Here is a 14949-nt window from a genome sequence, read left to right as displayed (position 1 = left end):
CAAAAGACTTGCAGGTGATAGGTAAATTGGCCATTGTATATTGCCCCTAGTGTAGGGAGGTGATAGGGAATATGGGATTACTGTAGGGTTAGTATAAATGGGCGGTTGTTGGTCGGCGCAGACTCAGTGGGCCGAAGGGCCTGTTTCAGTGCTGTATCTCTAAAAAAAAAAATGTCATGCTTCCTGAAGAGGCTTCTGCAGATTGAGATGGCAAAAAAGGCTATTCTCGCTGCGTCTGAGTTTGTCCCTGAAGTTTAGGAACTTACGGAGATTGGCTAGGCAGACATATTTGAGAGGGTGAAGAAAATTACTTTTGACTATTGGATACAGGCATTAAAGATAGAAACCACAGATGGGAACCTTCGAGAATTGATTCTTAGAAGAGTTTAAAAAATATTCTCTAAATGTGCAAAATCAAGTCGTTTAGAGAATTTAATTCTTCAAAAGAACTTCTAAAGTCACATGAGACTGCATAGAATCAGAGTGAGATTTCCTTCTATGTAATCCTACTCAGCAGAGGCAGCTTAATAGTGACTCACATTGTTATTCACATATCAAAGAAGTGACGTTCAGCTACCACTCTTCCCTGGCCTTTCATGACATTTCTGTGGTTTGTAGTGTTTTTGGAGAAAGGCAAGGATTGGGATTTCGTGTAACAAGATCCTGAAAATTGAGACATTAAAAATTACATTGTTTTGGTGCAATTTTTAAAAAGTGTTAGATATTTTGCTCAGGACTAATTCTATATTATTTACCCATCGCCTTGGCAATAGCTAGAACACTAAAGATATAATAGAGCATCACACAGCATGCCTCACTATGTGAGGGCTTTGTGTTGAGATGGTATAAACTGGTATTAAATTACACTAGCATAACACAAGGATTAAAAAATCTGACATCAAAATAATCAGGTGTTACACCAGTAATCTTATCTGCATGAAAAATGGAAAATTGAGTTTCCTCACAGTGAAACTGATACCTGGAAGAAATGTATTACGACAGATAAATCCCAACAGCCACAGCAACTATTTTGTTAATAAATGTTAAGCTTTGAACAAAACTTGGTATTTTCCCACAAATATTTCAACAGTTGTTCCAGCCTCTTGAGAACACTAGAGTGTAGGTTACAATTGTTGTGTAATGTGTGTTAAATTGCAATTCCAGTGGACTCTGTCTATAAGATGGTCAATATTCCACAGCCACTGATGTAACAGGCAGTTGTTATACAGTCCTCCCCATTGTCTATATATCAGTGGACCAGTGACTGAGTTCATTGGAGCATGAATGTTCGAAGCTGTGAAGTGGTAGGATGGAAGTTCAATGAGTGCCTGATCAGAGCTGTGTTTCTGTAGCGTGACAAAGAAATATAGTCAAGTATAAAGTCACGACAAAAACAAAAGCTGAAGCATATTATTTTTCAGATGGTAATCCCTTTTGCCAGTGGTCCATTGATGAAGTTGAGAATGGATTGTATTCAAATTGAAAATTAGATCTTCCAGCTGGCTTAGTGAAAGAAATGATGAAAACTGGCTTATGCTGCAGGTGGTCAATTCAGAGCTTTGTTAGAAGTGGTCTGGAAGTAAAGTGCCTGCCCACTTTCTTGACTTTAATTAGTTTATGTTGTGTGCAAAATGTAGAGATTCATATACTTAATTTATTAACATGTTTCTAACAGGTTTTCATTTTGTTTTGAAAGGGAGGGTTGTGCTGTATGACTGGTCCAGTTGGTGTGCGGATGTGTTGGTTTTGAGTCAGTTTCAATGTTGGTACTTTACTGGTCAAAACTGTGTCTGATGTGGCTGAAAAGCTGCGGTTCATTAAGGGTCATTTTTTTCAAAAGAAAAGAAACCAACTGTGGAATCATCACCTTTAATAGTCCAGTTTCTACCCTCAGAGCCAACAAGTAGATTATTTGTTTACTTTTGCCCAGCAAGTAGCAAATTTTACAACTGAATGGTCTTTTATTTTCACTTTTCCCCAGGGAAAGCACTTCTTTATGACCATAACTTTCGCACTCTTACAGTAATTTCTATGTATTTTGTGTTTTGAAGTAAAAACATGAAAATATTACCATATGGAATGAAAAAGAATTTCCTTATAAATGTACCTATTTATCACATTCAAATTAAAACAGCAAACCTCCGTAATCCTATCTAAGATTTGGAGAAGTTGAGGAAGTCACACTGGTAGCATTATCTAACAGTGTTGGACAAGAATAAGTCATTCAGTCTAAATGTTATTGCATTGCTTGTGCAGAATTCATCCCCAGCAATGATGACAATTTCCTTTTAAAAACGTAAAAAATAATGTAGAATATATGAGTAACTACTTAATACATTACGGCACCTCCTTTGCATTATAATAGACCTCACTATAGACCAACTGGCCCTCAACTAAAGGATCTTTGCATGGGTTTGATTTATTGTAATCCATCCCCAAATTTAAAAAAAAGTTAATTCTGAATAACTGAGTAAATAAATCCCAAAGGAATGCTTAGGGTAAATACGATGACCATTAAGTAGATCCAGCTATTTAGATTTTTTGAAAAGAAATGAATTTTCAAATATTCCCATTAACAGACTACTTTTATTTCAGGTACTAAGGATCTTATCACTAGTGTCGAAGTTATCAATATGTTTATTGCAGCCTGTTTGTTTTTCTTAGCAACGCTATTTGCCTTTTTTAGTTCCATGCAACACAGAATGGATTGATAGAGTTGCCTTTTCATTATAGTGAAGGGTTAGGGGACACTGGGAGAACTTGCATACACGAGGGAACTAAATACACTAGAGCAACATGTGAAAGTGTGACTCACTACACAAATGATTACAGCACCTTTATAAGCATATGCAATAAGCTGAATGGCTTCCCAGTTTTGAGGTGTTTTGCCAGTTCATTGAATACAATTTGTCACAGCTCTTTATGCTTATGATTAGTCATGGAATCCCAGACTTACAGGTGTTGACTTCTTGCAAAATAACCAGATTTTCTTGTAAAAGCAACATTTTTACTGCCTAGAAATGTGAAAAATGCACACCGTTGTTAATTTTCTAATTTAAAGCAGATGGATAACATTTACTTGTTTTTTCCTGCAGGTGGGAATTTGGAAAGTGGAGTGCCTGTTCGTCCAGCTGTGGAGTAGGTCTACAAACCAGGGATGTATTCTGTATTCACCTCTTATCTCGTGAAAGTGACGAGACAGTTGTCCTAGACGATAAGCACTGCCCCCAGCCAAAGCCTGACAACGTGCAAGCCTGCAATCAGTTCAACTGCCCCCCAGACTGGCACGCTGAAGGATGGCAACTGGTAATCACTATATTCCATCAGAACATTAGCATATCATACATCTTACAGCACAGAGGGAGGCCATTCAGACCAGTGCTGGCTCTTTGAAAGAGCTATACAATTTAATCCCAGCTTTTTCTCCATAACCCTGCAATTAATCCTCTTCCAGTATATGTCCAGTTTGAAAGTTTCTATGGAATCTGATTCCACAACCTTTTCAGATAGTGTGATCTTAACAATCCTCATTTCCACTCTAGTTCTTTTGCCAATAATTTTAAATTTATGACCTCTCATTATTGACCCACTTGCCAGAGGAAACAGTTTCTCCCTACTTGCTCTATAAAAACACTTCATAATTTTGAATGCCTCTATTAAATCTCCCCATTACCATTTCTGCTCTAAGGAGAACAATCCCAGCTAGACTAGTCTCTCCACATATCTAAAGCCCCTCATCCCTGGTATCATCCTGGTAAACCTCATGTATACCCTTTTCAAGGCCTTGATATCCTTTCTAAAGTGTGGTACCCAAAGTTGGACACAAAACCAGTTATTTGTAAAGGTCATAGCTATTCCACTAAAAGAAAATGGGATGGATTTTATACTCTTCCCCATAGCAAGTTTGAAGGTGGGAGAGCATTTAATCTGGTGGGATGGTGGTGGGTGGGGACCCCGTCACCTTCCCACTTCCACACCAATTAAGTCCATGGCAGGAAGGCCTGTGGACAGCCATTCCGCCCCGCCACCAATTCAGTCCCTTAAGTGGGCGATTAATGCCGATATTAGCCCAGCGGCTGGCAGGCCTGTCACCACATGGGGAGCATGACAAACAAACCCATGCAGGTTGCTTGCCAGCTTCTGGGGTGGGAGGGGGTCCCTCATTCAAAGGCACTTCGTGCGTGATCGAGGGCCCTGGCATCGGGAAGGGGAGCATCCACTGAGAGCCAACGCCTTGCACTTGCTGCCGACCCCCCTACACCCCGCTTCCCCTGTGACCCCCAGCCAGTGAAATCACTGCTGCCATCACTCACCTGTGGCCTGGGGGGCCTGGATCCATCAACGATCCTGGGCCTCGGGTGGGTGCTTTATCGGCAGCAGCCACCGCCTTCTTGGTGAATAAAGAGTTGCCAGTCTCTCATTGACCAGCGGCTCTGTGGGCGGGACCTCCATCGTCGGGGTCCTTAATTCTGGGGAAGGCCCTCTGCTGCCCAGTTATGTGCCTGTTTGGCGCATGATGTGTTGGACTTTCTAGAAAAGAGGCAACGTGAAGCTCTCGCCGGCTCTTCAGTCAGTCGCCAAGACCCCTGTCACCTCCATTACATACCGCCCAATATGTGTGTTACAGGAACACATCTATGGATGTATACTGTGATTGCTGATTGGATTGAAAGAGTTGGTATAACTATAACATTGGGGCCTTTTTACACTCAGCATTCACCTGCCTTCATATTAGCAAGCAAAGGAAATATATCTTCCAGTGTTTCGACACCTCTATCACAATGAACTTGTTGATACTAAATTACAAATTTGTTTTAAAGTTAATCCAAGAATTTGGGAATTTCAGAAAAGCCTTCAGTTCTACACATTTCTCTGATATTTTATAACATTCAACATTCAAATCTAATGAGCAGTTTTGTTTGTGTTACATGAAAGGAAAATGTTGAAAGCCGAAAAAAATTTTTGGGTTCTTTTTATTTGCTTATTTCATATAAGTTATCCTATGTCTCTAGATCTGCCTTGCAGTTACACTCCTGCTATTTAAAGGATAGGCGTTCAACCTGATCCCACATCCCCAGCAATGCTTCCCTTGTAGCCAGGAGGTAATGCCAAGAATGTTGCTTCCTCTTGCGAGAAAGCTGCTTCCACTCAGCAGCCCCAACAAAGTAGAGCTCAGATCAGAAATTGAACAGAGTGGCAATGAAGTTGAGATTTGTGCTGATTTGCAGCATTGAGTAATATTACTTCACCATCCTGAAAGGCACTTTAAAAGGTGCATTAGAGAATATTCATCACTGAATCTTCTCTCACGAACAAGAGTAACTATGAAGTTAACCAAACTAAAATTAATGGCCTTGATATAAATAAGATGGAAGACATACTGAGGCTAAAACAATGCTTTTTCTACCGGAGAGCTGAAGGGTACTAGAGTGGACATTCATGAGACGATGGCAATCATGAAAATGAAAGAACTTTCATTTACGTAGCACCATAAGTGATCTCTGGGCATCCAAAGCACTTCACTTTATAAGTTCAGTCATTGTTGTAATGTAGGAAATGTGGCAGCCGATTTGCACATAGCAAGCTCCCACAAACAGTAATGAGATAAATGACCAGATCATCTGCTTTAGTGTTGTTGATTGCAGGATAACATAAATTATCTGAAAAACTATCACTTCTAGCCCATCGAGATTAATTATAACAGGGTTGTCCAACATATGGCCGACAGGCCAGGATCCAGCCCACCAAAGGTTTCCATCTGGACCGCGACTCTATTTCACAGATGAGAAATTTCCCATTGCCTTCTTCTTTCAGACTGGCTTTTTAAAAAGATCGTGTTGTCAGTTTCACACCTGACAGGTGCTGACATCGGGAAGAGCAGTTTCCGACCTTTGGACAGATTCAGGGTTTTCTGGCGGGTTCCAACCTTTTTTTAAAAAAGCCCACCGGAAGTTGGAAGACCGCTGTTCCCGCCCCCAGCACCTGTCAGCTGTGAAACTGACAGCATGATTTTTTAAAAAAACTGACCAACCACAAAGCTGTTGTGCTGAGCGTTCCCGCTTTCTGCAACAGTCATAGAGAGAAAGGGACAGAGAGAAAGAGAGAGTGGAACAGAGAGATGGGGGGGGGGGGGCAGAGAGAAAGGGGGAAAGAGAGAGGGGCAAAGAAAGAGGGGGAACAGAGTGAGAGAGGGGGCAGAGAGAAAGAGAGGGGGACAGAGGGGGGGACAGAGAGAGAAAGAGGGGGCCGAGAGAGAGAGAGAGAAGGGACAGAGAGCGGGGCCGACACAGAGAGCGAGGACGACACAGAGAGCGAGGACGACACAGAGAGCGAGGACGACACAGAGAGGGGCGAACAGCACAGAGGGGGGAGCACAGAAAGAGAGAGAGAGAGAGGGATCGAGATCCCTCCTGACAGATGGACATCTATCCGAAATATTCCGCATTGCTACAAGAAGTGTGCGGGCAAACGTTGACTACTTGTGCAAGCAAAAACTGCCAGGTACCTCACTAAATCAGTGTCCAGCATAGTAACAGGAAAGTAAGTCAATAAATTAATCTCCTCCTTTAAAGCCTCTTCACAAACATGCACATTTGTTGTTGTTTTGATTCTTAGGAAAATAAATTTTTAGTGCCTGTATCTTTCCAAAATCATCTCACCGGCCCTTATGCAAGACAAAAATTGTAACGTGGCTCCCCACACGAAAAGGTTGGACAACCCTGAGTTACAAGCTTAATGCCAATGTGCATTAATCCTAATATAGAGATCCTCAGAGATTCAGGTCTGCTTTGACCATTCAGAAAGGACTTTAAATTTCCCATCCCAGCCTGGATGGCGCCATGTTCCAAGTGCCTTACTACCATTGATGTGACGTTCATTCATTCAAGAATCAAACTCAATGGGCTCAATTTAATGAGCCCACTGCCAGTCCTGGCAAAGGGCGGCTGTCCTGAGCTTCACATCTGCAGCCACACGGCAGCGATTACGTGGTGGTGGCTATTTAGCATAATGGAGGCGCCGGTCACCTCCATGTAGCGGGGACGGGAGGCAAGACATTACAGCATCAGCTGACAGGGTATCGGGGTAGGCAGGAAAGTGGAGTTGTGTCCACAAACAGATCAACCATGACCTTATAGAATGGTGAAGCAGGATCGAGGGGCCGAATAGCCTACTCCTGCTCTTAAATCGTGCGTTCGAATGCTTGTATATATCATTTCACGTGATGGTGCCATCTTTAAAAGCCTGCCAGTCCTACAGTCACTCCTGCCTTGCAGTCAATATAATTTCTGTGTACTCTGAGGCATTAAAAACCAAAGCACTGTTTCCTACACCACCCAACGCCCCCCTAGGAAGAGCGGACAGGATGGCAAACGGTAAACAGAGGGTAGCCCCATGCTTCAGTGATGCCTCCCTGCAGATTCTCCTCCAGGCTGCAAGGGAAAGGCGGCAGGTTCTCTTCCCCAGTGATGGCAGGAAGAGGTCCTCCTGCCTGACCAAGCAAACATGGGATGAGATCACAGAGGAGGTCAGCAGCCATGGGGTCACCCATGCAACCTGGTCCAGTGCAGAAAGAGGGTCAATGTCCTCCTGCGTTCAGCCAAGGTGAGTGCTATATTCCAATGTTCTTTTTGGGTTTGCATGTGACCACAGGTTGTGCGACGTGGTGAGGGTTCCACTCCTAGCGCGATGACAGAGAGATTCTAATCTCAACATGACAGATCGCATGGCTGTATCTGGGCCACATGTTACCCTTGTTCATAGTTCACCTCCAGTAATTCCCATGACAGCGTGTGCCATCACGAGATATATCAGATCCCCCATTTGTTGAAGAGGGGCATAGTAGCAGAACTGTCATGGTGATATTTATGCCAATTTATAATTTCTTCATCTTTCTTCTTGCAGATGAAGAGGGCCCAAAGCAGGAGGGAGGTGTCTAGGACTGGTGGAGGGGTCCCTGACATTCTAAGCCAGGCTGAGGAAGAGGCTTTAGAACTAGCGGGGAGCAAGGGCGGACACACACTATATGATGGGGAGACTGGAGTACCTGCGCAAGAGAGTGATTATTACTGTTCATCGAAAAATTTATAAATGATGGAGAACCACATCGGACATGTGTGGCATTATGGGATACGTGCAGTGTAACCCACACATGTTTCTGTTCTCTCATGCAGATCGATGTTCGCAGGTGACTGCAACTACAGAGGGACATCCATCAACATCTGAGGAGGAGGACCACTCAGTAAATGCATCATCCCATGACTCTCCTGCACCCTCCACCAGTGCAGACACTCTCACCTCGGTGTGTTTCCACTCGGCTTTAAACTCAGGGTCACAAGCTGGTGAGAGTACCACAAATGTGCCCGAGCAGCTGGCTGAGGCTGCAATTGGAGGACTGTGAGTGGCCAGGCCCATGCTGAGCCCCGGGCTGACGATGAGCCTTTGTTGTTGACAGCATAGAGCATACTGGAGTTGCAGGGAGAGGTAAGGCAACATCTAGTAGAGATGCCAGAGGCCATGCACAGCCATAAGCAGACGATGGAGGAGTCGATCCATGCCATGACTGCTGCCATGTCCCAGATATGTGAGCACATGACTTCCTTCACCGAGAGGTTGGCGACACTTATGGAGAGCTAGATTCCACAGATGCATGAGGATCTGCACACCACTGCCTTGGCCATGAGCTCAACGCAGCAGTGGCAAGGTGAGAGAAGGACCATGAGCCTGGAGACTTCTCCCACTCCTCATCCTTCTTTAGAGAGCAGGAGGTTGCAGCGGGCCTTGAAAGGGAAGAGGAAAGGCTACCATCCTTCAGGGGCTGGGGGCTTCCCTCAGGGCACTCTGAGTGTGGACAGCAGTTTCTTAGCCCTTCCTTCAGTGAGCCCAGTGCAGCAGCTGCGATGCCTGAGGAGAGTTCTGCACCTGTGCAGGAACCCTTCAGGGCAGCTGGGGCGTTCCAGGCCTCAGGAACCCAAAGGATGGCTGCCAAAGTCATCTCAGGCCAAGGGACACCTTGATCAGCAGCCTGGCTCCAGCACAGCTGCTGGCACAGAGGTCACAATGCGTAGGAACAGCCGCAAATGTATTAAGAAAAGCAGTTAGCCACATTTGGGCATTCACGGGAGTTGCAAATATGTTCTTTGGAATTTAATTACCTGCTCTTTTGTGCCATCATTGTGTGAGAACCATTATCCATAATGCCTTAATTGTGAGCTTCTAACTTCCACCTTACCCATTAGTGCAGTGTCATGTCACCACAGCCCTCATTATCAAGGCAATATGACTGCAGATCTCATTAACATATGTTCTCCCATGGGCACTAGCGTATTTTGCAGCTGGTCAGCATTCAGGGAACATAGATTGAATGGGGGTGGCAGAGTCTTTATTGGATTCATGCCCCGCCCCGACCCACCCCCCCCTCCCCCCCAACACGCTCTTCCTGCCTTGCCGGGGCCCAACTGATTACACCTGGCGAGGCAACCGAAACTTACCTGGACTCCTGGCTCTATGTCTTCCTCTGCGGTCAGCTGGGCTGCAGTCCCAGCAATGGCTACCGCTCCCGGAGGTACTGTTGGGACTAAGAGCTTCTGGCCCGCTGATTGGCCAGCAGCTCAATGAGGCTGGACTTTCTCCCTCAAGCGGGTTTAAGTCCCACCTTGGAACAATTAAAGCCTGGGGACCCGCAAAATGCGGGTCGGATCCCCAAGCGAGGCAGAGGCGGGTTCGCCACCAACTTTTCAGTCAGTGGCTGGCTCCTGTCCACCCAACATGAAATCCCAGCCAGAGAGAGAGTGATCAAGATCACTCCTGACAGATGAACATTTATCCGGAATGCTCCACATCGCTACAACAAGTGTGCTGGCAAACATTGACTACTTGTGCAAGCAAAATAAGTGCCAGGTATCTCACTAAATCCGTGTCTAACATAGTGATGAGAAAATAAGTCAATAAATAAGTCTTCTCATTTAAAGCTTCCTCACAAAAATGCACATTTGTTGTTGTATTGATTAATAGTAAGTTACATTTTTAATGCCTTTATCTTTCTCACCAGCACCCTATGTAAGACAAAAATTGTATTGTGGTCCATCATGCGAAAAGTTTGGACATCCCTGCTTCAAGCAGATAACCTTGTGTTTTAAAATAACCTAGCAGCTAAAGTCACTTAGGGAATGTCTCGATTTCTACACTGTGGCACACATTAATTTCACCTGGGACACAAGCTCAGTGATATGTTGAAAGTTACTGGACTTTTACTTCTATATAAATGTTGCAATTCTGCTGCTATCCATTTGGAATCACGTTGTTCCAGAACTTGTATTGAGGGGTAAACAGGCAAGAAAATTCAAGAAATCTCCATAAGTCAGCACTATAAGTTCCTCATGAATACAAGAGAACGGTGAAATGGGGCTCAGTGATATTGGAAAAAAACAAGATGCCGCTGACCCATATACATAGTTAGTAAATATAATGTAACAGATAGATTTAATAAACCTTAATCTATGATGAACTGTCTACAATTCCTTAACAAAATTTAAGCTGCATTTGCAGTTTTAAAAACTGGCAGGGAAGACGTAGTAAAAATGTATTATGTTTCAATGGCCATGTTAGAAACAGTCATTACAGTCATTAACTTATTTTTTGCTGCAAATTGGATTAAAAGACAACTTTTACAAGTATGTCAAATATCAGTAACTGCAATGTGTATCATTTAAGATATAGTTTGAGGGCAGATAACCTGACTGGCCAATGTCATTTGAAATTTGTCTATATCATATCATTACATTACTTTAAAAGTGCATGTTTGTTAACAGGTAATAGATTTGGCTTGGACAGAAATTGGTTCATCTGGAATACAATCTTAAAGATAATGACTAAACATATTGTTACTGAATAATACATGCTGTAACAACCGCTCAACCTTTTGCCAAAAGCTTTTTGTTAATAATTATCTTGTCAGAGCTCAATCAGAATCGATAGTAATAGAGTGAGATATAGGTACAAGTGAATTTAAGGGAATTGCTTTATTGGAGGAACTGAAGGGCACTGTTTATTTGTAATTGTGTTTATCTAATTTTGTCACTTGCTTTGGTAAGCAAATTGCAGTTTGATAGATTCTGTTGTTTCTGTACTTTAAAATCCAGGACCTGGTTTAACAGCCTGTCAAAATGAATAAACTAATCTTGGCTATCTACCGTTAATCTCTCTGTCCCTTCCTATAGAACCATAAAACCATAGAAATATTACAGCACAAAAGGGGGCGATTCAGCCCATCGTGTCTGTGGCAGCTGAACAAGCTAGCTGCCCAATCTAATTCCACCTTCCAGCACCACATCCATATCCTTGCATGTTACAACACTTCAGGTGCATGTCCAGGTATGTTTTAAAAGAATTGAAGGTTTCTGCCTCCACCACCATTCCTGGCAGTGAATTCCAGATACCATCACCGTCTGGGTGAAAAAGTTTTTCCTCATGTTCCCTCTAATCCTTCCACAAATCACCTTAAATCTGTGCACCCTGGTAATTGACCTCTCCGCTAGGGGAAACAGGTCCTTCCTATCCACTCTATTGTGACTCCTCATAATTTTATACACCTCAATTAAGTCACCCCTCAGCCTCCTCTGTTCTAAGGAAAACAACCCTAGCCTATCCAATTTTTCTTCATAGCTGCAACTTTCAAGCCCTGGCAACATTCTTATAAATCTCCTCTGCACTCTCTCCAGAGCAACTATGTCCTTCCTGTAATGTGGCGACCAGAGCTGTACGCAATACTGCAACTGTGGCCTAACCAGTGTTTTATACCATTATTTTTCCTGTCCCACTCTGCCTTTCTGTTTTACGTGAATCTTCTGAAGTACTATCTGCTTCACCCTATAAAATTCTCTTGATTAGGAGATCACTGCCCTTTTGTTGACTGCCCTGTCTTCAGACACATATTATAAGCAGGTGGAGAAGTTGCACAAACAGAGACATCACAGGTTAAATTGTCTTGTAACAACTGCAGTGTGAGAAATGGTTGGTCTTCCTATTATCTACTGCCTCACCTCAATAACCACAATAACAATCCTCTCCTTGAGTTTCATGGTTTATTGGATGAATTTCCACTCTTGACACAGTGTGAATCCACAGAGGTCATCCTATAAGGTCTATCTACCACTCTGTGACATGGTCTATTCTGTCAACAAAAGTAATTTGCATTGGCTTTGCATACTATTTTTCTTGCTAACTAGCTAATACTGTTGTGTTGCTCTCCATTGATGTCTGTATGCTTAGCTACTTTATTTATAGGGAGGAATGTGTTTTAAATCGGACTGTGTTTTGATGGCATTAGATTGGCTATACTCTTTATATACAGCTTAATTGACCCCATGTCTGTGTCTGAGTCAATAATTTTGTCAAATGTCCATGGTGGAATATGTCAGTGTCTATCCCTGATCGCTGGCCCTCTGGAACAGGGCATTGGTCACCTCCTTGATACAGTGGTGTGATGTAGCCTGGGAGACTCCATACATGCCCCTTGTGGATCCCTGGAAAGATCCCTGAAAAAATCCAGATGCGTAGGAGTTTAGTGCCACGGTAATCTTTCGGGCCACTGGCATAGGGTTACCCATAAATCTCAGAAGTCGCAAATCATCCTGCAGAAGGCCACATAAGTCCATGACAGCCTCCCTGGAGAGCTACAGTCTTCATTGACGGTGTCTTTCAGACATTTGTAGGTAGGTTTTTTAAAATTATTCGTTCATGGGATGTGGGTGTCGCTGGCTAGGCCAACATTTATTACCCAACCCTAATTGCCCTTGAGAAAGTGGTGGTGAGCTGCCTTCTTGAACCGCTGCAGTCCATGTGAGGTAGGTACACCCACAGTGCTGTTCGGAAGGGAGTTTCAGGATTTTGAGCCATCGACAGTGAAGGAATGGCAATATAGTTCCAAGTCAAGATGGTGTGTGGCTTGGAGGGGAACTGCAGGTGGTGGTGTTCCTATGCATCTGCTGCCCTTGTCCTTCTAGGTGATAGAGGTCGCGGATTTGGAAGGTTCTGTCAAAGGAGTCATGGTGATTTGCTGCAGTGTATCTTGTAGATGGTACACACTGCTGCCACTGTGCATCGGTGGTGAAGGGAGTGAATGTTGAAGGTGGTAAATGGGGTTCCAGTCAAGCAGGCTGTTTTGTCCTGGATGGTGTTGAACTTCTTGAGCGTTGTTGGAGCTGTACCCATCCAGGCAAGTGGAGAGTATTCCATCATACTACTGGATTGTGTCTTGTAGATGGTGGACAAGCATTAGGGAGTCAGGAGATGAGTTACTCACTGCAGAATTAACAGCCTCTGACCTGCTCTTGTAGCCACAGTATTTATGTGGCTGATACAGTTCAGTTTCTGATCAATGGAAACGCCCAGGATGTTGACAGTGGAGGAATCAGGGATGATAATGCCATTGAACATCAAGGGGAGATGGTTAGATTTTCTCTTGTTTGAGATGGTCATTGCCTGGCACTTGTATGGCGCCAATGTTATTTGCCACTTATCAGCCCACGCCTGGATGTTGTCCAGGTTTTGCTGCATCTGGACACGGTGATACAAGTCCTGTAGATTCTCTGGCGTATACGGGTCATACTTGACCTGGCCAGCTGCTGCTGTTTTCGTCATGGAGCTTCAGGGTCAGGCGCAGCTGCCTCTTGGTTTTGCCTCCGTCGGAGGTGCCTGAAAACACTAAGGAGATCCAAAAACACAGGGTGCATGAGGTCCATGACAGGTGTCCTGGGGCCTTCAGATTGCTTCAGATGCAAAGACGACCCTGCCTTGGCAACAATTCTTATCACTATTTGCTTGGAGCTATGTCTGATGTACCTCAGAACTCAAACTTATAGGCCACCACCTTTTCCAACTGTGTGAACCGCCACATACAGACACAAAGAAGTCATGTGACCCTCTCATGCCCACCCACACACAACAGAGACACCGATACACACAACCCCCTTACAGAGCCTACATCAGCAGATCTACAATGGGCACAGAACCCTCCACTTCCCCTATGCTGAAATGGTCAGGATACCTCCCCGTCGCGGCACTAAGGCCTGTTGCCTCGGAGCCGCCAGCTTTTAACAGTCACAAAGCTGAAGGCACACGAGTGTCCCATGCCATTCACAAATTCATGCTCCAGTTATTAAATTGGAGATAATTACATTTAAGTTCATGTTAAACAGCATTTCAGCAATTTAAAATAGCTTCCCATCATGTCGAGGTACCAATACCACTACGGTGCTTTCCCATCTCTGACAAAATTGAGAACCTACAGAATGACAACACCAGATTTCAGGGTGGACAGCTCTGCTGCAATTCTCTGTTTTGCCCCCCACCCCCCACCCCCACGTCACCAGATCAGCCTTAAACGCTGCACAAAATTCAGCCCAACGTCTTCCTTCTCCGTGTCACTTACTTTACCATTTAGTGACAGCAATCAAGGAGCTTACTGTGGAATTTTTGTGCTTTAGTAAATACAAGACAAGGTGAAGTGAATTTACAGGTTATGTCACGGTGTCTTACATTCTCACTGAAATTCATTTTTCAAATTTGGCAACTATTTTCAGATGAAAGTACAACAAAATTGAACCAACCTCGTTTATGATTCATAGAACAGGATAAACACTAAATGTGGACTATCTTATGACTTAAGAAACGAGGATACTTTTCCTGAATTAATTATCCCAGCAGGATAAATATATTTCACATTCAAAAACTTCTACGAGTCAAGACTAGCAGTCCGATAGATTACCACTGGCAACTCAAGTTCTACAGCAGTTGAAAGAGACAGCATGTAGGCAGCTCATGTGCTTTCTGTAAACCTTGTGCATTTCCTCTGTGGACCCCTTATTTGATGCTTCAAAAGTGGAAGGGATTTATTTTTAAATATCACTAGGAGGAAGAAGTGTTCAACCTGGTGAATCTAAATCTTTTGTT

At 43.7% G+C, this 14949-nt stretch overlaps 1 protein-coding gene across 1 annotated transcript in view; it reads left to right on the top strand.

Annotated features, from left to right (window-relative positions):
- LOC137368744 (ADAMTS-like protein 1) overlaps positions 1–14949 on the top strand; it is an 852599-nt gene that overhangs the window by 743319 nt on the left and 94331 nt on the right. The window contains exon 17 of the mRNA XM_068028933.1: positions 3096–3306. Coding sequence (XP_067885034.1) covers positions 3096–3306 — 211 coding nt within the window. The remainder of the gene's footprint in view (positions 1–3095; positions 3307–14949) is intronic.

This window comes from Heterodontus francisci, chromosome 4 (assembly GCF_036365525.1).
Source record: "Heterodontus francisci isolate sHetFra1 chromosome 4, sHetFra1.hap1, whole genome shotgun sequence".
NCBI classification, from domain to species: Eukaryota; Metazoa; Chordata; class Chondrichthyes; order Heterodontiformes; family Heterodontidae; genus Heterodontus; species Heterodontus francisci.
The sequence above is the reverse complement of the archived record's forward strand: the minus strand, read 5'-3'. Positions and strand labels throughout refer to the sequence as shown.